The following is a 24599-nucleotide window of genomic DNA, read 5'->3' on the forward strand; positions in this document are numbered from 1 at the left end:
AGTTTCTGATTGCCGTTAACTTGAAACTCGCCAGATGAATGGGCTCCGCCTTGTTCCCCAAACATTCTCTGGAAGTTCAGCGGACATAAACGCGGGTCTGGCGATAAATAAAAGTACCCTTGACATGATTCCCCTTGGTCAAGTGAAAAATGGTCAATGAAATGTGCAGTTAATGAGCTCTAAGTGAATACAATAGCGTGAGTTTTATTGTGGTATGATTCTGAAAGCCATAACTTCACTCAGTCCATATCCATAGCCTATCCAATTAAAGTTGTAAATAATCCTTTTGGTTTATCCGTAATAAATGGGCTTGTCATCCCGACGTCATGTGTTTGGGAGCTGCACAAGGGAATTCTGTGGTTGTGTTTCGGCGTTTGACAATTTTGGGAACAAAAAAAAAAACCTTCGATTTTTAAACTTTTGTAGTCTTTGGGATAGAGTTAGCCAAGTTGATCAGTCTATTCTTTTCTGTGTTAAATTATACGAAATGGGGCTTCAGAGCATTTATGGGGACCTCTGCATTTTGCTCAGGATCTACCTGTCCAAGCCTGTGTGACTATTGGCTGGAAGTGAGCGAGCCTTCAGCAAATTGAAGCTAATAAAAAACTACTTGCGCTCAAAGATGTCACAGGAGAGGCTCAACGGGCTGGCAATGCTTTCCATAGAGCACAAGCTTGCAAAGAAGCTGGACTTCAATTACCTCATTGATGACTTTGCCACCACAAAAGTCTGGCGCATGGCATTTCGCACCTAAATAGTTGCACACAAAGTTAATGTTAAAATGTTCAAATAAATTGTTTGTTGAGTAATGAGTATTTTTTTGAATTTCCGTCATTTAAGGGTAGGGTAGGGACTGAGAAAGTAGAGGTGTGTGTGTTTTTTTTTGGGGGGGGGGGAGGGGCCCATTGAGAGAATTTTGTCCCGGGCCCAGCCAAACCTGTCAGCGGCCCTGGGTGTGTGTACAAGTGGGTTATCACTTGTAACCAGGAAAAGGGTGGAATTTAAGTTATTCTTTTTCATTTAGTTAATTCAGTTAGTTCACATTGAGAAAAGCTCACAAAAGGATAAGGCTTGTACAGTTGGACTCCTTGGAGTCTCGGCTTTCATACGACATATCACATGCACGTTAGCGTTCAGCTTCTACCGGATATGTAGGAAGCACCAAACTCTAAATAATAATTCTAGCCATCAGATAAGATTTTTAAAATGGTGTGCATGTTTGCACTTATTAAAACATATTTTCAACCTCACTTTGCACTACAGCACTCACCGCATTTTCTAGTTTTACTTAACTAATTTGCTTAATTTTTTTTTTCAAAATGGCATTATAGATGGTTTTGAAAATATTTTTTATTCATTCAGTTATGCATTGCATGGAAAAAACGGACAAAGAAATGTATTGAATAAAAAAAAAATACTACGCAAAACAAAACCTCTAGAGATCTTCACTGGACCCTGGTCTTGAAGGTTTGCGTTGGCCATTTTCTACAACTTTCAAACACTCGTCGGAGAACTCGACAAACAGCGGTTCCTGCATGGCGGCTCTCATCATTTCGTCTTTATTCGCCGCGGAGTCGATGGAGCGCAATAACTGTCTCAGGTGGGGGTTACGCAGAAGGCCTCTCAGCTCCTCCGACTGGCCTGGAGAAGGGCAGAAGTCACAGGATTGAACACCTAGCAGCAGCTAATGGTTATTTTTAATTGTATATGAATCCTTTAGTCCGTACAATTTGTGTGGAGAACCAAAGTGATAGCTTAAAGGCTCTTGCTTTGTCTTTTGAGTTACAGTTAATAGGTTGAAACTAAATAATGTTTTATGTGATCTGAAACGCAAAAGGTTTGACACTTTACTTGATGAGTCTCAAACTTATTTATTAAGTATCGTGACACAATTTGATAATTCATATTTCCTTTTCAGATGATTTGCAGTTTAAATCATCAAATTAATCATTTGTTTGTTTGCTAATAGACAGCAAAACCCCATCTCCTATCTCATGTGTCTTTCTACAGGTCAATGGGTCATTCTACACTCTTACTCAGCAGTTTAAGTTTCTGCAAGGGAACTTTGTCGATATAATCCTCTTCCTTCTGGAGGATGTCATCCACGTTCCACGGTTCTACTGAAACAAAATAAAAGTCAAAATGTGGCAGGTTAAGTGCAGAAAGTATGTTATATTAACAAGTAACAATGTGTTTGACAGATGGATCCATATTACAACATATATAATTTTACATGGAGACCAGCGAAACTTCACACTCTGTTAAGAGCAAAGAACTGTACATTGTAGTCTTTGTTATTAAATCAATTATAAATATGTAGCGGTCTATCTTGGCCCACAAGGCCACTGAACATGATCTGTCAATTTCAAGTTGAAGACCTCCAAGACTTTCCATACCGTCTGTGTTTGTTTCAGGGGTAACAGGGGCTGGCCGTTCAACACGAATGCAACTGTCTGAAAAGAGAATGATACGTTTAAAAAGGTCCGTTTCGGGATAAAAGGAACACATCCATTATGGGTCCATACTTTGATTGTAATTATGTACTCATAGTCAAAATAAAGCGCTTTATTGGAAATAGATATTAGGAATTCTTACCCTTATGTGTCTTATAGCAGCCAAGCGAACAACTTCGTGAATGAAGAAAGCAAAAACAAGCCATTAGTTTTAGTAGTATTGTTGTCAACAAAGCGACTCTCAACACATTGTAACTGCCCTGGCATGTTATATTAACGTATGGATAACATAATGACACTTTGGAGTGTCATAGTGGTTATAACTAACATGCAACGTGCAACTGTCTGGCAACATTTGATCAGTAACAAAACACGCGTCACGATTCTACACCAGCCGGAACGTTTCACCTTTACCTTGCTTTATTACGTCATTCACGGACCGTAATAACGTAACACCAAACAGAGGCACGTGGTTATAGAGCGGTCTATTCCAATCAAGTCACTTTCGGGGTAGGCTACAGTCTCATTTTCCTAAATAGCTAATATAAATATATAGCGTTTATAACATGAAACTACAAAAGTTGAGTCTTAATGTCATCACTGAAATTAGCACGGTTAGTTTGGGCTGGACGAGGACTAAGAAGGTACTTACTATCTGATTTGGCAGGTTGGGCATCTATATTTTGATGGCTCGTCTCGGCAAACATTGCAGATCTGCATGTTGACGTGGATACTGGATAGTATATTCGTTCCTGATTGTATATTTTCGCCGATTAATTGTACTTTTCCTCTAGTAGGTCCACCACTTCCTGATCTGTCTGGTTTGTGACGGTGAAAAAATAACATCCGCCGACACAATTTCTTCAAAGTAAAAGTCGGGCCACGCTTGTGTGATTTTCTGTTTGTTAATAGTACATTGTCGTTACGGGATTGGGCGTTCATGATAATCTGGGAAAATCTATAATAATAATAATAATAATACAAGTTTACTAGCGGTATGCAGCTGGTGCTATCGATAATATATAGGTCTAAAATAAGCCAAATGGAAGCAGCTAGTAATAAACATTATCATTAATAGTAGTAATAAACATCTTTGGTAAATGTAGGGAGGGATGTCTTTACATTTCAACCAAGTAAAAAAATTATGATAAAATACTTGATATTCAAATGTGACATAGCTATAGTGTAGATCCAAATATGACCTATACCATACACAAAAAAAAACATTGAGCAGTCAGTTATTGTATTATCTCTTTTTATTAAACATTATATGCATCTACTGTCATCGTACACCACAATTGTACGTCTGTATTGCTATATATATATATATATATATATATATATATAGCTTCTATCCTCTTTAACACACACACACACACACACACACACACACACACACACACACACACGCACGCACGCGCGCGGTTGTATTGGGACGAGCTCTAACTCAACCGAACTATTTCCGCGCTGCTGTAACCGGAAGGGAGGTCGAGTTAACAGGGGCAGAATGTAGACAGGAGTATTTCGTGGCGAGCCGTCCGAGTTCACTGGGTCAACACAGGGGTTCAAACCTTGGGCAATGGTCAACTTTGGAAACACAACAGGGATCTGCATGGAACATAGAGGAAAAAACATAAGCTTTCAATCTAAATTGATAAATAAATGACAATTGTTTTGTTGGGCAACAATAAACCATGCAGTGTTGCTTTTTTGTAACTGTTTTTCAATTATTATATAGTTTGAATTCACTGAAGATAAAATGTTTCAAAGGAATTGACAAGCTATTACATACATGCTTTGGCCTAATCTGAATCGGCAGTAGGCCTCAATGATTTAAAGTCCTGTTTACACAATAGTTATTACGTTTCGGATTTGTCGCAAGAGGAATAGGGCAAGTGTCACCTAATGTTTTAAAACGGTAAGTAACGGAATGTTATTCAGTGATATAGTCTTTTGTAGCAGGTATGATGTTAAACTGTTCTTCAAAACAGCAACATTGCAGTACTGACATATTGTATCGTACCTGTAGATATTTCAACAAGTGGCGATCTTTGGGGTTTTGCGGTTAATTTCGGTGTTGTGGTATTTCTCAGCAATCTTCCTCTCATGGCCAGCAGGGCAATGGCGATTCGTGTTCAGCTCTATTTCCTTCTTTGTTCTCCCTTTACCCCGAGCATGACAGGAGTATTCCACGAGGTTGTAATATTCGTATTGATCATAGTGTGCTTCTTCAAAGGAAGCCAGGTGTTCAATATCGGTCGCCATGAGGAGAGAATTGCAGCAGACAGCAGTTGTCCAGATGAATTCCAGACAGCAAGTAAACAGATGATGTCACCCAGTGTTTATATCCATCCAGTCACATGATCACTGCTGCGACGACATAGACGACGCATCCATGCAACAGTTACCCAGTTATTGAAAACCTGCAGAAACAATCTTAACAATAACCTGAAACGCCGAGCTTCAATTCAATAGGCAATATATGCATATTGTTTCTTCCATCATATAAGGGCTTTATGGCAACACGTCTACCTGTGAAACGCCATCAAGGAAACTCAATAGTTTTTTTTGTGGTGTTTTTATTATTAGAATTAATGAAGCCAGAACTCTCACTGCTTGGATGATTTGCGGGGGAAATGAAGCAGTAGGTTTAAAGGGGGGCGTTTCAGCAGTTGACAATGCTGTGCTAAAAACAAAATACAGCATTCGCCAGCAAATCTGCACATTCTGGCTGGTTTATGCGCTCATAAATAAAAGCCTGGGGCGTAGCTGCATTCCACACGTTCGCGGATCACTTATGTGCCCCACACATAATTTGTATTTATTAAAATGAGCGCGATATAAAAAAGCAAAAAAAAAACGCGACACGCCCATAATGGTGTGGCGCGTTCTGACGCTTCTCCACGTCGCAACTCAACCCGACAGCCAGAGAGCTTCGTGTGCGTGTCTCCATCTAGGCCAGAGAATGATGGCGGCGCCCGTCCTGAGAGTGTCCACCCCTCGATGGGAGAGAATAGCCCGGCTCCTCGTATGTCTACTAGGCATCGTATTGTCTTTATACGCCTTCCACGTGGAAAGGGAAAAGGCTAGGGATGCGAGCTATCAGGCGATCTGCGACGTCAGTACTTCCATCAGCTGTTCCAAAGTGTTCACCTCAAGGTAATTTGAATTCACCGAGCGGGGTCTGGAGTGGCGCTCAGAGATGCTGCTGCTGCTCGCTGGCGTTTTGGGAAGGGCTGTCAGATCCATTGTGCAAAACCCATTCGTGGCTGAAGCTGATGGTCAATCGTAGCCCCTGATACCAACACTGTAACTGTTGGAGGAATACAACGGGGGAGAAAAAGGGTGTGCAGCACCACGATCTAGCCGGCGATTCATTTAACTATGGTCTAGCTAGCATAATCAAGCTAACCGTACTAGCTTATATACCCAACGCAATGCATCTGACAACGTTGTGGGTTACTTTGCGAGATAACCTCGTTGGAAAGATAATGAAGTCAGCCCCAGCTGACTAATCTCTCTCCAACATCGGGGCAAACACTTCTCCATTATTGCCGATATAACGATGTAACAGTGCGGCGACTGCTGGCTGTGAAAGTATGGTTTGGTACAGTCACAGGCAGCTATTCACTTCTAAAAAAGGATGAATTGCATACCTGTTACTAGCTTGTTGGCTTTTCACCGTTGAGCTTTGGATTGTGTTCTTTTATATATAGATGAGCTATATAAATTGCAATGGTGACTTATACAATCGAGGATACCCCTGTGATTCAATAGTTGAAGGATCCCTTCGAGTGTTAATGAGGATGACAGAGCAAACGTCACAATTAGAGAAGTGTTTAAACTCAGGGAAGTTGAACGAGTGATTATAAAACTTGTATTGATTATTTCGGAGGGGTTAACTGCCAAGTCTTCCACACAGTTTGCAAAATTGGTGAGCTCTCATTTTAGTGGAGATCTTGAACCTCAAATTGGCAAGATGAGAGAACGTCTCTGCGATAGCATATGCATTGCCTTCGTTGTTTTAGGCAGAAACTATGACACCGAACAACTGACAGCTTTTTAAAGGGATTATAAGTCTTCCCACGCCCATTCCCATACACAATAATAGATTCCTATAATTCCTTTCTGTCTGACAGGCAATTCTAGCTTAACTAGAATCTGAACAGTCCAGATGTGCAGGTGGTACCTGACCTTCTCTGTCTGCCAGTCTGTTGCAGACCTCCTGAGCTTCACCTTCAATTTGTTAAATGTGCTGGACCTCTTGGTTTCGATTAAATCTTATGAGTTTACCCAAATGATCCTAAAGGTGTAGAAACAAGGTTGATGTGATTTATCATCCCTAGTCAACAAACAGGTTTCGGGTTTCAGGTTTCGGCTCAATATAATGTTTGGACGTGAAACTGATCAAGTTACAGCAAGTCAGACAGTTTTTTATTATAGATCCACCACTATAGAAAGACCTACGCCGGAATAGGCAAAACAATGTTCACAACCTCTGTCTAAATAGGTCACCGGGTCTAATGGTGTTTGACCCATTTGGCATATTGATACCATCAAGCAGAGAATGGGTTGTGGGGCGTCGTACTGTTGGCCTGCAAGGTCACTTGCTGGACAAGCCATTCATGCCATCCATCACCTCTCGTACACCTTGGAGAATCGCATTTGTCAGCTAAGGTGGTTTATAATACGAGGTCCCACTTAATTTAGTCGTTGGGAAACCCTCAGACTTGGCTGTTTTTAAAATACAGAACGCATCATGTTTAAAACATGTATAAATCATGTTTAAAACATGCATGGCTCCCAACTGTATGCATTGCCTCAAATAAGCCTGGGCGTGATTTTTGTCGAGGCTCTTGGGGTGTTAACCCAACGTCTGTCTTATTGTTGCTCCCCGTACTATGTTCCCCAGATACGTTATAACAGACTTGTGCGGTATCCTGTATGTTTTTGTTTTCCTCTCGCCGGTCTAGATGGGGACGAGGCTTCGGGCTCCTGGGCTCCATCTTCGGGAACGACAGCGCGCTGAACCAGCCCAACAGCGTCTACGGGATCTGCTTTTACGCTTTTCAGCTTTTACTTGGTAAGGCCCTCCTTGGCCGGTTGGGAAGTCAAGGCTTAAGGTGACACGTCGCCGGTCTACAGTCATGGAGCCCAAGTAGCAGTGCTGACTCAGCACCCTCTCGGCCCCTTCACCACCGCCGCCACCACCACCACCACCACCACCACCACGACTGCTGCATATGACCTAATCTCAATCACAAGGAACTCTTTCATGTGTTTCAACCATCACCCAATTCTCGTCAAAGACGGTCATAGATACTTCCTCATATTTTTGATTTTCCGGCTAAAAATGAGGCGCGGCCCAGTGCTAGTTAAGTGGGTGTGAGTGGAGAACCTTCCACTGCACACAGCTTCTGTTTAACATGATAACAGCCCCTAGGCTGGGACAAGGATGAGTCCCTATGATGCTCCCTTCAGTATTCGGCCACTTGTTGACAACCGAAGGACGCTAGTTAACTTCACGACTAATGTAAGCTAGTTCACGGCTGTTGTAAACTCGTTCACGACTGACGTCAACTTGTCAAGACTAATGTCAACTGGTTTATGGCCGGCGTAAATTTGTTTACGGCCAGCATGAAGTAGTTAAAAATGCGGTGGGGCTCGGCTTTTAAGTTTAATCGTACGACGGGTGTCTCCTGGTAAAGGAAACAACTCTGGGATAAGACCCTGAGCCCTTGAGGAAGTGATTGTGTACAGTCATGCAATCAAAGGACATATTAACTCTTATTGTGTCTGCTTCCTATGATGTCATTTCATATTGTTTACCCAACAATTGTTCCTCCCGACTCCTTGGAGATGGTGCTGAATCAGTCATGCTGGCCTGATATGACAGCCTGCTGACTGGGCCTGTGGGCAAGCCTGGCCACCTGGTGCTAGTGCAGAACAAGAGGCTCTTTTAGCCGTAGCACGTAGCACCAGCGCTCACTGGACCAGCACAATAGCAACCCAGTAAACTGCCATGCTAGCTGTTAGCATCTCCACCATTCAAATGTAGGAATTTGCATTGTCTCCCTGCATCCTTATGCAATAATAACGACGGGATATCTCACTTTTAAACTGCAGGTTCAATCATTAACCCCCCCAAACATAATAAAATATAGTCCTTCTTAGTTAAGCTGCGGATGAGACAGGCCAACAGATATAAAGGGGAAATATAAAGTCAATCTGCATTTTATGGCAGTGCCCTTACTCTTGGGTAAGGAGCGGTTGGAACAGCAATAATAACCGCCACAGGTCTCTGTGGTTTTATATTCCCGATCTGTGATGTATTGCTTATCAATTTGAACTGGTGGGCACAGCCTGACGCACTTAACAAAGAGGGTGTCTCTTGCGATTGGTCCTCATGTGATAGGCTGGCCTTCAAGTGAAAAAATGGCTTTCCGAAGTAGTTCCAAGTAGATAGCCCATAACAAATTCACAGTGTATCACAGTTAGTTCAATAACGGTAGAGTCCAAATCGTTTTACTTCAAGGCTAGGTTTCTGTGGTAAGTATTTGGATTTGATTTAGAATAGGCGTGTGTGTCTGTGCCAGCCCTTATGCGCACTAATCCCGAAGACTTCCAAGTGAGTTTTTATTTGGAAACAAGGTCACATTCACAATCTGACGGTGGTTCCTACGGTCGAGAGAACGATATCTTGGTTCAGAAAAGCATCCTATTTTCCTCGAAGAGTCGATAGTCTCAGAGGTCATCGGACTATCTTAGAAACGACAGTGATTATTTTTATTATGAATGGATGTGACCTTGTTTCCTAACGCTGTGTGTTATCGACATGTGGTTTGTCGTCGGGTCTCCAAAAGCTCTGTCATTAAGTTATCTCACTGTTGTACCAACACTGTACTGGTTAAAGTGGAGATCTATAAACGGGACAATAGAATTGGGCGTTTCCACCTCCTGAAATAAGTGGCTTCAGAAGTGACTTCTTAAGATACTTGTGGCTTCAGAAGTGACTTCTTAAGATACTTGTGGCTTCAGAAGTCACTTCTAAAGCCCATTGTGGCTGTAGCTCAAGGGGGTTGAGCGGGTTGTCTAGCAACCAGTAGTAAGCTAGGAGAAGCCAGCCTGAAGCCTCACCCTAACCTCACCCACCGTGACTGGCTGCTCTCTTGCATGATTGACAACATCATCGAATTTGTTAGACATTACTGACCAAGAGTTGCCTTATAAGCAAATAATCTTTTACGTATTTGTCGTCAAATTATAAGTCTTTAGAAAATGTAAAAAAAAATATCCACTTCTGGTGTCTCCCCAAGCTCCATGAATGGGTGAATGTGAGCCACTCACTTCAAAGCTATTTGAGGTAGAAAAAGCGCTGTGTAAATCCAGTTCATTTACAGTCCATTTACTTATTTGGGACTGTTTGGCACCTAGCGGTCATTCAGTCTCCCGGTCGCTCCTCGACTCAAAGCCTCACTTTGTTTTTGTTTTCCCCGCTCCAGGAATGACGGTCAGCGCAATGGCGGCCCTCATCCTCATGACCACGTCCATCCTGTCGGTCATGGGCTCCATGTACCTGGGATACATCCTCTACTTTGTCCTGGAGGACTTTTGCATCATCTGCGTGACCACGTATGTGCTGAACTTCATTCTCTTTCTCCTCAACTACAAGCGCCTGGTGTACTTGAACGAGGCTTGGAAACAACAGCTCCCGGTCAAGCAGGACTAAGTTGCGTGGATGCGTGAGAGAGAAAGAGAACGAGAACGAGAAAGAGAGAGAGAGAGAAAAAAGTTACAAAAAAGTGATGTGACCTCTGAACATTTGACTTGCCGCCAGGAGACCTTGCTTCCAAAACGATGTTTATTCTGCTGTGTGTTCCATTAAAAAAAAAACGAGAAAAAAAAAACGAAAAATTCTCTTTAAAAAAAAAATACAGTTTGGCCCAACAATGTTGATCGCAGAACACGGAAGGATCTATCTGTGAAACACTTATTTTTCCGGTTTTCGTTTTTTCTTTGGATTTTAGTTTTTTTTTTTTCTGGGTTATTTTTTCGGTTCTGTTTCGTCAATCATTCTACACTCACTTTAAAGGTCCGGGGCCAGCAATCGTGTTCTGTGACGTGCATCCAGTTCGAACAAGCTGCTTCCAACACGGCCGTAACCGGACCTCGACACGGAGGCCCTCAACTCTTTGAACAACCAACGAAAGAGGATCAAAAAACGGAAGACTGGACGAGAAAAGCGAAGGACGGGGCTTACTTGAAACAGACGGAGGTCGGAAGGTCCTCACACTGTACTGCTAGATCTTCCTGACGAGCCCCTCCAGGCGGGGGAGGGGGGGGGGGGGGGGGTGTAAAAACCCGCCCTTCGCCACCGGCGTGGGGTGCAGGTACCAGGTGGGGGCACGGTGGACCGGAGAGGCGCTGAACAACATTCACCATCCTTTATGTTTCCCCTCCCTCCCTACCCCACCACCCCCCCCCCCCCCCCCCTCCACCCCCCCCCGCTACCTCCTCCCCTGTTTACACTTAAAGGCACGTTCTTTTTGAGGAGGACCACTATAACTAAACCATGGGAGAATGGGAGAAACTGTAGGTCAGATCGTTGTTTTAATTTCTTTTGGGTTTTTTGTTTAATGCAACTGTGTGTGTATATATATATAGCTGCTGAGCAATATTTTAAGCTAGATTGTGGTTTAGTGTTGACCTAGCCGGTTCCTTTTTGTTTTTTATTTTTTAACGAAGACAACATGAACAACATGCCGCCGCGGCGGAGGTCTCGCTGTTTGGGTTCGTCGTTGGGTCTGTAGAAACGCTTTGGTGTTTCTGTGGAACGTCTCTTCTCCTGCAGTCCAGGTCAGGCATGGTATTTAGAAGTGTGTGTATGTGGGTGTGTATGTCTGTCTGTGAGAATGTGTGTGTGTGTGTGTGTGAGAGAGAGAGAGTCTGTGTGTGTGGATTTATTCGTTGTACAAGTGGTCACTGTCTACTCTGCTCTCAGAAGCCATCGGCGAGAGAAGGCGTGTTCGAAACACTATAGGTTCCATGACCGCGTCATCGCTTGTTTCTATTTATTTCTCGTGGTTTTTTGTTCTCGTGTTGAAAGCATTCCTGACCACGACACACGTGGCATCCACAAAGACTTATGTGCCTAAAGGAGCGAAGAGGGGGTGATAGACCAGTCGTTGTTTTTTTTTCTTTTTGTGTTTTTTTTTGGAATGGAGGTTTATTATCGTGTAACACTGTTTTTTTCTTTGTTCCTCATTGATTGAATGACAGGTCTGGGCTATAATGAATCCATTGGGAAAATACAATGCGGCTTTATTGATATATTTTTTACCCCCTCTCACCCCCGCAGCCCAAAATGGGTGCTATTCCAGTGAGGCGGCGATGTGTGTAGGCGATTATTTGCTCAAGGGTCAAAGTGATGAAGAAAGAAGGGTTTACTGATGAAGGGTCTACTGATAAAGGCCTACAGGGCCTGATGGCTGACATCGGTACTGTTCACTCGCACATTCAACACGGGATTATGGTTCTCTGTAGTCGCATGTTAAAATTAATATTTTAGCATTCGTCATCGTTATAAAAAAGGGACGGTATGACATCATAGCAGAGCCCTCTTGTGAAACCAGCGGCGTTGGATTTGGAGTAAAGTGGAGTTCTGAACGGCCCTCGCCTGCATGTCGTCCCAACTCCCTGAATGTTTCCAGAGGGATGGATCGGGACTTCGAGAGCACAGGTCGGGATTCGGTCTTGCTATAGCACTTCAGTATTTTCCTCCAAAATGTTAAGCCAATAGAACCTCAACTCTTGTTCTTTTTGACTTTGTCAACATCTCATGCATTGGACCATGTGGTACTGTGTGCAAAGGCCCATGTGCTGTGTTGACCAATGGACATACACACCCACATGTTTGGGTATTTGAGGTTCAGGTTACCAACCTGTTGAAGAACTCCCTGTCCGTTGATGTGTATGTCATAAAAAGCATTTCTCTTATTTTCTGTGACTGATTAAGCGATGGTAAATGCTCACTGTACTCTACTGATTCTTTATTCTGAATGCTTCGAGCCATGCGTGGGACACTTTGTGGGCCGACAGTGTTGGAATCGGCCCAAAGTGATCTGTTTTGAACAAGGCCGTGAGGAGAATATATGTGTGTGTGTGTGTGTTTAGCAGATTACTCCATGAGATCCTGTTAAAACACACGCGCACTCATAATTGTTCCCACATCTGTGAAAAGCCAGTTCGTTCACATCCGAGGCAGGTCAAACCCTGAGGTTCATAGAAATGGGTCAAATGTTCAGCATGTTACATTGAAGTTGGGAACATTGAACTTGTCATCCTCGTGAATCATTTCGGTGTAGTGTCAACTCTAGTGAGAGCGCACACATTGTGGCCTAATCTAAAGCGTACCGAATGTTGCTTGGCTAGACAAGACTTCAAATTGATGTCTTGAGCACGGTTCACGCCAAAAAACCGAATCAAAAGTACAAATCACAACCTCTCGCGAATCCCAGTAGGATTGGATTTCCCCAAGTATTGAGTTAGGCCCTGAGGTATATTAACTGCCATGTCTGTTGCATAACCAATGCCATCAGAAGTGCCTTCTGTTTGAATACTGGGCCCCGAGCCAAAGAAGAGCAACAGAAAAAGCCTTGTAAAAAAAAAAAAAAAAAGTATAAATAAGAATGACGACTGCAAAGGGCACACATCCCATGCCTTGCTTAAAATGTAATCTGATAAATTATTCCCAGAATCGAACGTCAATATCCCACAAAGCAACCAGATGCCCAGATAAACCTTATGAATCATGGACCTTTTGAATCCCCTCTTTTTTTTAATAACTTAATTCCACTATTTTGTCCAGTTTTATTTTTGTTTAACATTTCTAGCCAGGATGCGTTTTAATAGCTAGTACACTATCTGTTAAAATGACATGATTGTAATGTTATTCTCCCATTGTTTGTTCCCTTTATCTTTATAGACTGTTAACATTATTGGTGATTTTCGTTACCTAGGAGAGAGGGACAGAGGGCAAGAGATGAGTCAGCATACAATTTGTATTAAATTTATTTTGGAGGAAAACTTATTTAGGTTTGCTTCTGTATTTGCCAAATATGTTTTAAAAATGCTGTATTTTCTTACATGGAAAAGTGTTACAAGAATGGTAGGAGGGGGGAGGACAAACAATCTGATTAAACCATTTACTTCACAGGGAATCAGTCAAAAACAAAAGTTGATGCGGCTGTCGCGTTAACTTTTTAATTGTGTCATGTCATGTGGAAACGATCTACCATTAAACATTCCCTCTAAAACAACCTCTTGTTATTTTTAACCGAAACATACGTTAGTTAATTGGCAGTTGATGAGGGCGAATGGTTAAAGCCTTTGTTTTTAAGTGTTTAACTTTTGCTCATAGGACTTAACTATAACATTAAACACATTAAGTTCTAATAGATCTTGTAGATTGAAATGAACTGGTTCTACTGGATTATTGCAGAACGTTTTTGGGTTTAAGTATTTGATGAATTCAGGACAATGGTAGTGATCAATCACAGTAAACTAACTTAATTCAAACATTGAGTACAAAAAAGGATCACTTTATACACATTTTTATTAAAAACATACAAATGCTTTGTGCCAGACATTCGTCAAAATCTATTGCGTAAGTTGTCTAAACTGTACTCGCAACCAAGTAGAACATCTTTGACCCATATGAAACCCGTTTAATCCCTGAAAAACAAAGCGATTCAGGCTGTAACAAAGTCTAATTTATTGCATTTAGCGATGTCCACAGACGATAAAGGGATTAACGAGTCAGGGAGAAGATGAAGGAAGGCAGTTCTACACTTGGGTGGAAACAAGCTCTTATTCTCTTTATCGGGTTGGTTGAAAAGTTAACCAGCAACCGGAACAAAGCACAATATATTCACCTGAGGTCAAAGGTCACTGAACCAAACCAAAGTGACGACAGCTGAGTTAGATTTAGTCAATTGGAACACAAAATAAAAAGGCACTCTTTGTTATGAATCTAACAATATACAGCAATATGGAATAATAGAAAAATACATCTTTGATAAAATAGATGTCTGGGAATGCCCGATAAAATTCTGACCAATAAAAAGGATTGATCCCCCCCACACAGAAATTCTACATTCGTAACCTAACTCCTACCTTAGTGTAGCATGCCTTTGTCCATCCCTTTGGCTATTAATAGCATTACAGTCACCACAGGGTATTTTTAGTGTGCGAGTGTGGAAAAGTGACTAACTAAAGCATACGGTTCACAACATTGTGGCCATATACTATCACGTATTTAGAGGACCACAATCATCCGACATAAAATGTTCTTAAAAACATTGATTGTCCAGCAAAAAAATGAAAGTGTAGAAAATGTTACGAAACCTTGAATCAACACAAACATTGAGTTTCCAGACTTGATTGAAACGGTACAGATGTATTAAAAGTGGTTCCCGAAGGCTCCTCAACTGAAACAATATGGCCGCCGCCGCCCGCCTAGTAACGCACCCCAGGAATCAAAGCCTGGCGCTAGGGGGACCGCGGCTGTGAACAGGGGTACTTGGTCCAGGGAGGGAGCAGGCCCGTTTCGTTGGCTATCCTCCAGTACCTCTCCCTCAGGGTGTAGGCCCCCGCTTTGGGCTGCCTCTGCCGGGTGAAGATGCCCTTCTTGTTGCCCACCACACGGGTCACCCCTACGGACCAAAACACAGACAACCACGCATAACATGAAGGGACAGATCAACATAACACCAAGGGACAGATCAACATAACACCAATGGACAGATCAACATAACACCAATGGACAGATCAACATAACACCAATGGACAGATCAACATAACACCAATGGACAGATCAACATAACACCAATGAACAGATCAACATAACACCAAGGGGCAGATCGGTGACCGTGTTTATGAAGGGCCCATATTAAGAGACAGTTAAAGGTGACATATAAATAATACCACCAGGTGTGAGTGTAATGAGCCGTTACAAGCCTCTTCTGACATCACAAGTGGGCGTGTCCACCTAGATGTGTGCAGGATAGATCAGTCTACCAGCCTTCCCAGTAGACTGTGGCAAACGTTGCTCATCTGGGTGGAGATGGAGTCCTTGGGCTCACACACACACACACACACACACACAAAGACACATAACACACACACACACACACACACACACCTCCCCTGGACTCAACGCCTTCTGAACTCCCTCCCCCTCTCCGTCCCTGGTCACAGTAGAGTACGCCGCGAGGGAGACGCGACGCGCCCGCTGGCTGCGTCCTCCCCCCGGTGTCTGAGCTGGGACACCTCCCCTCCCACATGTGTTTGTGATGTTGTTAATATGTTGCTTATGTGCTGAGGTGTTCTTTTTCCTAATCCCTTCACTGTGCCCCCCCTTAGAGGAGCCTAGTTTGGGAATTACCTTTTTTTTCTTTTTTTTCTCGTTTTCCCTTTTGTTTTCCTTTTCTTATCTAATAATGAGTCTTCTCCGTCCTGTCTCCCCACACTGTCTTTTTATGTTTCTTGGACGGGATGTGACTGGCCATTTCGATGCTCTGCACTTGTGACATGTGCAAACGACAATAAAGTCTTACTTACTTACTCACTCATCTATCCAACAGACATCTAGGTGGACACGCCCGCCAGATATTTGAAGCGGCTTGTAAAGGCTTACACCTGGTGGTATGTTGTGTCCAACTTAAGACAGACCAGGGTGGGGGGCTTAATCGATACGGCACCCTAGTAGTCGGTTTCAACGTTTTGATTTTGTTCTTTTTCAACTAATCATCCGACAGTAACCCATGGCGATGCCTGGAGACCCGAGTGGTTGCGTGACAGCCGTATGCTCTCGGCCTCTCTTGGCACGCAACACACGCTCCTTTTGCACACCGCCAGTCATCGCCACTGCGTGACTTCCTCGTGAAACCAGCACACCATCATAAAGCATAAAAGGGCCAAAATAACTCTTAAAAAAAAAACAGAACCGGCGACAGAAGGCATGCGTGTCCTAATCCACAGGCCCCCCGTCTCTTGAGTACGTCACCTTGTGCTGTCATGAAGTCTGCAAAGTTCCAGATGAGCTCCCCGATGACGTACTGCTTGCGTTTCTGGTCGAAGACCTCGTGGTAGCTCCGCAGGACCATGACCTGGTACTCCTCACTGAACATCACGGGGGGGTCCTGCAGGGAGGCGGAGAACGAGAGCACGAGGTTCAGACCTTAAGTGGGCGCTGTAGTTTACTTAAAGGTGACATATTATACCACCTGGTGTGAGTACGATTAGCCAGTGCAAGCCGTTTTGAAAATCGGCCTCTTCTGACATCATAAGTGGGCGTGTCCACCTCGATGTATGAAGGATAGATGAGCAACGTTTGCCTCAGTCCACTTGGTAGGCTGGTAGACTGATCTATACAGCGTGCATCTAAGTGGACACGCCCACTTGTGATGTCAGAAGAGGCCGTTTTTCAAAACGGCTTGTAACGGCTAATCACTCTCACACGTGGTGGTATAACATGTCCCCTTTAAAGCCACTCACAGAAACCACTTGGATGCATGTCTTTGAGATGCAGGTAGGGGCAACACACGATTCGGTAACAACCGGTACCATGGAAACAACTGGTTTACATTGTTTCAAACGGGGAAAACCTGCTCTAAGTCTACCGCTGTGAACATATTTTTAACATATTTAAAAGTATGCCTGTTAGGTTTTGACTGAACAAATGCCAAATAATCAGTTATGCTTGACAATGAGTCAGCCATCTGCGCAGACCTTTGGACTTTCGGTTGCTAAAATCATTATTTCGACAAAAATGCATTTTAGCGAATAAAACAAATGCTATTAGCTTTAAGAGTCACACAGCAACGAGACGGATATAGTGTGTGTGTGTGTGTGTGTGTGTGTGTGTGTGTGTGTGTGTGTGTGTGTGTGTGTGTGTGTGTGTGTGTGTGTGTGTGTGTGTGTGTGTGTGTGTGTGTGTGTGTGTGTGTGTGTGTGTGTGTGTGTGTGTGTGTGTGCGTGCGTGCGTGCGTGCGTGCGTGCGTGCGTGCGTGTGACCTCACACTGTGGAGTCCCGGGACCACGTCGGCTCCGTATTCACTCTGGATGATGGGCTTCTTGTACTTTCCGTACCACTCCTCGAACTGCGTGTTGAGCTGCAGGGAGATGACGTCCAGCGCGCCTGGGTCGTGGTACCAGGACAGGTAGCTGTTCACGCAGATGACGTCCACAAAGGGGGCCTAAGAGAGAGGACACGAGACTTCATGACACGCTGCAAAACGAGGGCTCCTATTGGACGAGACAAGTGTCACAGTGGTGGTCCAAACTGCTCTGAGGGTTGGTGGATTTAGTGCCGCCGATTTTCCAAACTACTAGAGTGGGATGGCGGGAACGTTTTAGGAATAGCCACGGATGTAGGGGGAATATATATAGGCAATATGCCCGGATCTGTTCATCGATCAGACATTAAAGCCCTTGAAAATAAGGATATCGTTGATTAACACACGCAAGTACGTTTTGTACTAAACACTACTTGGCATCCGCACATTTTGCGTGAGACAGAGAGAACCACGGTTACAGGACTTGTCAATGCATGACTACACTGCATATGCTGTATCTGAACTCTGTCTATCTGTCTGTCGGTCTGTGTGTACAGTCAAATGTATTTAAGTTCAATGTGTGTGTCACACACATTGAACTTAAATACATTTGACTGCTTTCCTCTAGTCTGCTACTATTGCATGTCAATAAATATTAAATGATAGCAGTTGTTCTGCTTCTACTCCATACCAAACCAAGATTAACTGCTTGGATATTTAACATCACAATGCATAATTAATCAGGAAAGTAAAACAACACATTGAAATAATTCAAAGCATTAGGCGTGTACTTTAAATAACGTTTTAATTGATATAAGAAGATGCCTGGGTGCCTAAAAAAGCATCAAAATACCTTGTTTATAAAGAATGCTACGGTTAAAAAGAGGTTCATCTTTTAGAAGAGAGAGTGGAGAGCCCGTTCTCACCGAGGGTAGGAATGCACGATAAGCTTTTCAGGCGTTCTCCTGAACTATTTAAAACAGATGCCTCAGAGGGCAGGACGTGAGGAGACTCAGGCAGACAGCTGGGAGAAGACCGGAGACCTCACCCCTTTGTCCCGGGCGTAGTTGCTGTTGGTAACGTAGGTGACCGGTCGGGTGGGATCCAGGGCCTTGGTGTGAGCGATCACCGTCCTGGGGGACAAAGGGGTCGGTCAGGCCATAAGGGTTCGTTACATTGATGAAGTTAATCAGGTGGCTAGCTCTGTACAATCATAAAGGTTTCGTCATGATAATGAAAACGTATTCACATCCAACACACTGTTGATAATGATATGTATGATGATTATTATTGTGTATTTATCTGTGTTAGGAAACACATACACATAAATCTACTGTATATATATATATATATATATACCCACCTATTACACAGAAAAACAGAAAGGGTTAACGCATGAGTAGGATTACATTATATGACAGACAGAAGGGCTTAAGCTCATAAAGTATATGAGCTAAAAGCCCTCATTAACCCGCCTTAACCTGGCGTATTAAAATCAACCGTTGTTACCCATCAGTATTAATGATCAGTTATAAATCGGAAACGGTCAGTCTACCTACGGCCCAGGCCCAAACCGGTTTGACTGCATTCCACAACGCGAGTAGAGGGAGAGGCTCCGACACAAAAAAACAACACACACACACACACACACACACACACACACACACACACACACACACACACACACACACACACACACACACACACACACACACACACACACACACACACACACACACACACACACACACACACACACACACCTGTGTTCCCGTTTGTCTGGGCCAACTCAGAAGAACACATAAATCTATTGGCCTTTGGGGGGTTTGGTGGGGGGGGGGGGATCTGGCTCATCGGGCGTCCTCGGGGGGACTCACTCAAAGTAGAGGCCGGCAGGGGGCATCTCGGACGCCGGCTCGTTGGCCACGGACCACATGACCACGGAGGGGTGGTTCTTGTCGCGCGTCACCAGCTCCCCCATCACATCCAGGTGGTGGGCCAGCGAGGCGTTGCCAAAGCTACGACTAGAGAACCATCCGGAACAAAAAAAAAAAGAACAACAACACTGAATACTTCAAATATCTGAACAGGTCGTTCTGCCCCCCGCCCCCCCCGAACCAGAAACGCTTCAACCTGATTGACTGAAGGTTTTAAAACACAACCACTATTCCAGATGGGCAGAACCGTCGAGCTGGTTCGCTTCCCAATGTCTATTGCATTTACATTTAGGGAATTTAGCAGACGCCTTTATCCAAAGCGACTTAATGCAGACCTTCACACACCGACGGCAGAGTCAACCACGCAAGGCGACAGACGGCTCGTCGGGAGCAATAAGGGTGAGGTGTCTTGCTCAGGGACACCTCGACATCAGCTAGGAGGAGCCGGGGATCGAACTAGCAACCTTCTGGTCACAAGTCAACCCGCTTTACCTCCTCCTGTGCGTGACATTTAGCATCGGACTGAAGTCATGACCCTTTGAAGTGTGGTCGAGGGACCCCGCCCCTTTTTCCGTTGGAAGAACTGAGTGGAGCCGATAAGCCGGTAGCCCACCCCAGGAGAACAATAAAAGGTCTGAGGAATGATGGGGGGGGGGTCGCCATGGTTACATACATGTCCCTGATGCCCACGCCGGGGCTCTCGTCGATGACCACGATGCCGTGGCGGTCGCACATGTGAAGGATCTCCTCGTCGTAGGGGTAGTGGGAGGTGCGGAACGAGTTGGCGCCCAGCCACTTCATCAGGTTGAAGTCCTTCACCACCAGCGGCCAGTCGAAGCCTTTACCGCGGATCTACCGCGGACACAGAGAGCTAGCTCGTTAGCTTCAGATCAAAAATTATTTAATTAATTAGGGTTAATCCTTTTTATTTGTTTTTTGACACTGCAAGATCCTTTGAGCTGCACTGGTTGGATAGTAGGGGGTAGACTGTGTAAAAATAGGGGAAACTGTCATATTATAATATGACAGTTTCAATTAAATAGGTGTCGATATAGAAGGTGTCGATATAGATGCCTCAACTCAACGATACTGCTCTACAGGCGTTTTGCTGCCCCCTAGTGGCCACTCACGTCAGAGTCCTCGTGCTTGTTGACGCCGTGGAAGTAGAAGGGCTTGTTGTTGATGAGGAACTGCGTGCTGGTGACTTTCACCGTGCGGATCCCCACCGGCAGGGTGTACCGGTCCTCCAGCACTTCTCCTCTGGCGCCAGCCACCTGCAGGCAAACCTGCAAGTACGGGCACAAGTCACGGCTGCTGTCCCTCTCCGATTGGTCTTCATTGTGGTGTAATTAAGGGTTTAGTGGAAGTTTAGGCAGATTTGTATGCAAAATAGATGCGCAGACTCAGGACTGCCTGAAGGTTTGGGAATAAAATGGTTTGAAACAACAATGTTTAACAATAGTTGTAATACGGTCCGAGTTTGATTAATTCACAATAAATAACTTGAATAAACGGTGAATTTTCCGAATCTGGAGAGAACAGAATCAATTATATGAGATAACCCGTGTAGAATAACCGTGGAAAGGATATTGCCTGGACAGCAAAACTAAGTCTAGGCTTCTCATGAAGGGAAGTTTTATCTGGCAAGGACAAATATTTGCCAACCGATGTTCCGAAATACTTTGCCTTGGGGCAGCAGGTCGGGAAATCCAGTAATCCAAGATCCTAAATCTCTTTGATTACTGAGAGAATCTACTTTGATTGATCCCCCAACGTCCGCAGAAAAACTGTGGACATGCCTGAGCAAGAGGCCCAACCCCTACCTGCTCCTCAACATGGACAGTTTGCAGATCAAACACGCTGAGCCCACCGGTTGCCTAGTGGCGTAAGAGTTAAGTCACATTGCCTCACTTTCCAGTACAATCGTTGCTGGGTTACGACATAGCAAAGGGATTCAAAACCTTGAGGGACTCGAGCACTGGGCCCCATTGTAAAAAACAGAATCTGAATCACACTGATTCAATCGGATAGTTAAACTACATTATCAAGGGGGGGGTGCCCCGGTGGTTCAACGGGTAGAGCGCGGTGATCGATCGATCTCTCTCTCTCTCTCTCTCTCTCTCTCTCTCTCTCTCTCTCTCTCTCTCTCTCTCTCTCTCTCTCTCTCTCTCTCTCTCTCTCTCTCTCTCTCTCTCTCTCTCTCTCTCTCTCTCTCTCTCTCTCTCTCTCTCTCTCTCTCTCTCTCTCCTCTCTCTCTCTCCTCTCTCTCTCTCTCTCTCTCTCTCTCAACACGTTCTCCCACCGTGCCACCCGTTCCTACGTCTAACGCCCGCGGCCTCTCACCTCCATGTTGTAGAGGAAGCCGGGCGTCTCGTGCATCAGGTAGGGCCACCACAGCGTGGCGTCCACCACCTTCAGCACGCCTTTGGGCCCCGTGGCGGTGGCCACGCAGCGCCCCTCCCCGTCCGTCAGCGTGACCTTCAGGCTGGCGTTGGAGGAGGCGGAGCCGGACACGGCCACGTCGTAGGCGATGGCGCCTGGGACCCGGAGAGGGAGGGAAACAGGGCGATGGATTAGGGCTGCTCGATTATGGAGAAAAAAAACGAATCACGATTATTTTGGTCAATATTGAAATCCCAAATGTTCTAACTATTTTTTTGAGTTTGACATGATGCAATTAATCAGCATTTCTCTCCAAAAAAGACACTTCTTTGGGGGGGCTTTTTGGTTTGCAAAGTTTTGTAATTGAGAACTATGAATTTTTTTACACGAAACTCATGTACAAGTGTGTATCCAGTTGTTCTGAAAAACACAAAATATATAATTCTTTTTTTTCAAAACCATATTAGAAATTCGATTAAATTGCACATGGATGCCGTTTAAAAAACAGACCACTGGATCCTCTATTCGGGATGCTCATGCGCACGTAAGCGCAAGCGTCGCTTTGACCATTTTTATTTCACTCACCGATGCCGTCGGCGAAATCCGTCACCACGGTGATGTCGTTGACGTAGGTCTGAGGGGTGGTGTACAGCAGCACCGAGCGGTGGATGCCAGCGTAGTTGAAGAAGTCAAAGTATGTGTTCTGCACGAAGTAGCCCTTAGGGTACCTGTGCGACAAGTGACACAAATGATCGGTTTAATACCCTCTCCTTTGGTATACAAGGTTCAATCAATTAAAAGAAACGTGCACACATGATGAGGCCATTGTTGAGCATTGAGGCATCTTGCTCAGGGATGCCGACAGCCATTAGGATTCAAACCAACAACCTTTTGGCTGGGAGTGAAGAACCCTTGTGGTCGCTACACCACCACCCTATCGCGTCGGAGGGCTGTTCTGATTGGTGCGCCCGTAGAGGTGACGTGTAGGAAGTGACGTGCTCACCTGGTGGGGTCGTTCAGGTACTGGACGTTTCCTGGGGGGAGGGTCTGCAGCGTCAGCGTGTTGTTGACGGCGATGGTGATCCGGTACGGCGCGGTGGGATCCCCGCGGAGAACGCCACCGATCTCCGCCTCGAAGGGAAGATGGCCGCCGTCGTGCTCGGTCACCTTCACGCCGTTCACCCACTGTGGCGGGGATGGACCGAAGACTCAATTTCTTGTTGATGCGTACGATCATTTGAATGTCTGTTACTTTGTCACAGATGTTTAAATAAACGTTTGCTTTAATTCTTGAGACAGAGATGTTACAATTAGGGCGTTTGGCAGACGCTTTTATCCAAAGCGACTTACATCGGTTAAAACACACATTGACACACCGACGGCAGAGTCAACCATGCAAGGCGACAGCCAGCTCGTCAGGAGCAGTTAGGGTTGAGTGTCTTGCTCAGGGACACATCAACACTCAGTTAGGAGGAGCTGGGGATTGAACTAGCAACCTCTCGGTTACAGACAACTGCTCTACCTCCTGAGCAAAGCCGAGATGTTGATTCAGGGTTTGTTTATGAATTAGCTTTGATCGCTCCCTACCCTGGGGAAGACGTTTCAGATAAAAGCGTCCCCTATTAAAATTAGTTCCTGTGAAAGTAAGGGCAGTAGACAGTGACAAGTAATCAAAATGCAGATAGTGCATTTGTGCTTTTGTTATGACTCAGCTTCCCCCTCAAGGATGTGAGAGGATAGCTCACACATCCATCAGGGGAAACTGAGTCATAACAAAAGCACACATCAGTTCAAAAATTATGTTTTGAAATTGATGCGTGGGCCAAGTGTGATACCTACCACCACGGAGTAATAGTGTGCACTTCCGACACGGAGCACGACCCTGATGTTCTTATCCGCCACCCAGCGGGAGGGTACCACAACCTCTCGGTCATACCACACCCAGCCAATGAAATCTCTCAGCTTGGGGTCCTGAGTGATGTCGTTATAGCTGGCAGGAACTGGCATGTCCAACACTGGGCCAGTCTAAATCAAAGGGTCAGAGTTCGGTTGGGAGAGTAGAGAAGTTGTAATTATTGATTCAGCCTCAAAGTGCAGCCAGGAACCACTCTGGCGTATGACACATTGAGTCATTATAACAGCAACACAACTTGAAGTAAACACTACTGCCTGCCGTTGATTTGTTACTTGTATGTAGAGCTGCATTGATACTGACTGCATTTGAGTTGTACATGACTTTACCTCTGCAAGGCGGCGTTTATACCAAGCTTGCTCAAAGCCCAGATTCCTATTGGGCGAAAGATCGGCTCTGAAGCTCCATAGTCCGTTCAGCTCCTTTATCTCCCGTGATGAGGACTCCCGAGGGAAAAGCATCCCAGAGTTGATCATACTACACACGTCCCATAGTGCAAATAAAAGGATAAAGTGTAACTGAAGGGGTTTCACGGGACAAGCCATACTGAGGGACAAATGGAAACCCACACTAAAACATTACGTGAATTCTCAGTGGAGGATCGGAGGTTCAACTGGTTTGCGGGCTTCTCGACTTCTTGTCATGTGGGAAACCTTTCGTCACGTGACGTATGTCAGGTGATCGTCACTTTCGCAAGTCCAAAATAATGCGTCATTATATATACGCTGAAATTATGAATCTTTCAGTTTATCTTTCAGTTTAATTACACCTCTCCCCCTTGTTAAAAATGTAGTATATA

At 44.6% G+C, this 24599-nt stretch overlaps 3 protein-coding genes across 6 annotated transcripts; 1 reads left to right on the top strand and 2 right to left on the bottom strand.

Annotated features, from left to right (window-relative positions):
- Positions 1-1355: 1355 nt before the first annotated feature.
- On the bottom strand, positions 1356-4061 carry znhit3 (zinc finger, HIT-type containing 3). 3 transcript variants are annotated; one of them, XM_060057509.1, is made up of 5 exons: positions 3106-4061; positions 2596-2627; positions 2397-2453; positions 2037-2120; positions 1364-1641 (listed from the first exon to the last, which is right to left on the bottom strand). In XM_060057509.1, the coding sequence occupies exons 1-5, from the start codon at positions 3393-3395 to the stop codon at positions 1436-1438; spliced, it is 669 nt and encodes a 222-aa protein (XP_059913492.1). In that variant the 5' UTR covers positions 3396-4061; the 3' UTR covers positions 1364-1435. The 3 variants fall into 3 exon arrangements, with proteins under 3 accessions (XP_059913491.1, XP_059913490.1, XP_059913492.1); XM_060057508.1 differs by lacking the exon at positions 3106-4061 and having other exon boundaries at positions 1356-1641; positions 2037-2117; positions 2596-3086; XM_060057507.1 differs by lacking the exon at positions 3106-4061 and having other exon boundaries at positions 1357-1641; positions 2596-3085.
- Positions 4062-5355: 1294 nt separating this feature from the next.
- On the top strand, positions 5356-13771 carry vkorc1l1 (vitamin K epoxide reductase complex, subunit 1-like 1). Of its 2 annotated transcripts, XM_060057506.1 has the most exons (4): positions 5356-5612; positions 7427-7536; positions 9956-10085; positions 10546-13771. In XM_060057506.1, the coding sequence occupies exons 1-4, from the start codon at positions 5419-5421 to the stop codon at positions 10571-10573; spliced, it is 462 nt and encodes a 153-aa protein (XP_059913489.1). In that variant the 5' UTR covers positions 5356-5418; the 3' UTR covers positions 10574-13771. The 2 variants fall into 2 exon arrangements, with proteins under 2 accessions (XP_059913489.1, XP_059913488.1); XM_060057505.1 differs by having other exon boundaries at positions 5357-5612; positions 9956-13771.
- A 277-nt stretch (positions 13772-14048) lies between these two features.
- On the bottom strand, positions 14049-24459 carry gusb (glucuronidase, beta). Its single transcript, XM_060057504.1, has 12 exons — positions 24130-24459; positions 23728-23913; positions 22892-23073; positions 22474-22616; positions 21850-22043; positions 20637-20792; positions 20180-20358; positions 19447-19593; positions 18618-18702; positions 17534-17710; positions 16519-16654; positions 14049-15166 (listed from the first exon to the last, which is right to left on the bottom strand). Exons 1-12 carry the CDS (start codon positions 24343-24345, stop codon positions 15003-15005), a joined length of 1965 nt encoding a protein of 654 aa, XP_059913487.1. The 5' UTR covers positions 24346-24459; the 3' UTR covers positions 14049-15002.
- Positions 24460-24599: the final 140 nt, after the last annotated feature.

Source organism: Gadus macrocephalus, chromosome 7 (genome assembly GCF_031168955.1).
Source record: "Gadus macrocephalus chromosome 7, ASM3116895v1".
In the NCBI taxonomy this organism is placed as follows: domain Eukaryota; kingdom Metazoa; phylum Chordata; class Actinopteri; order Gadiformes; family Gadidae; genus Gadus; species Gadus macrocephalus.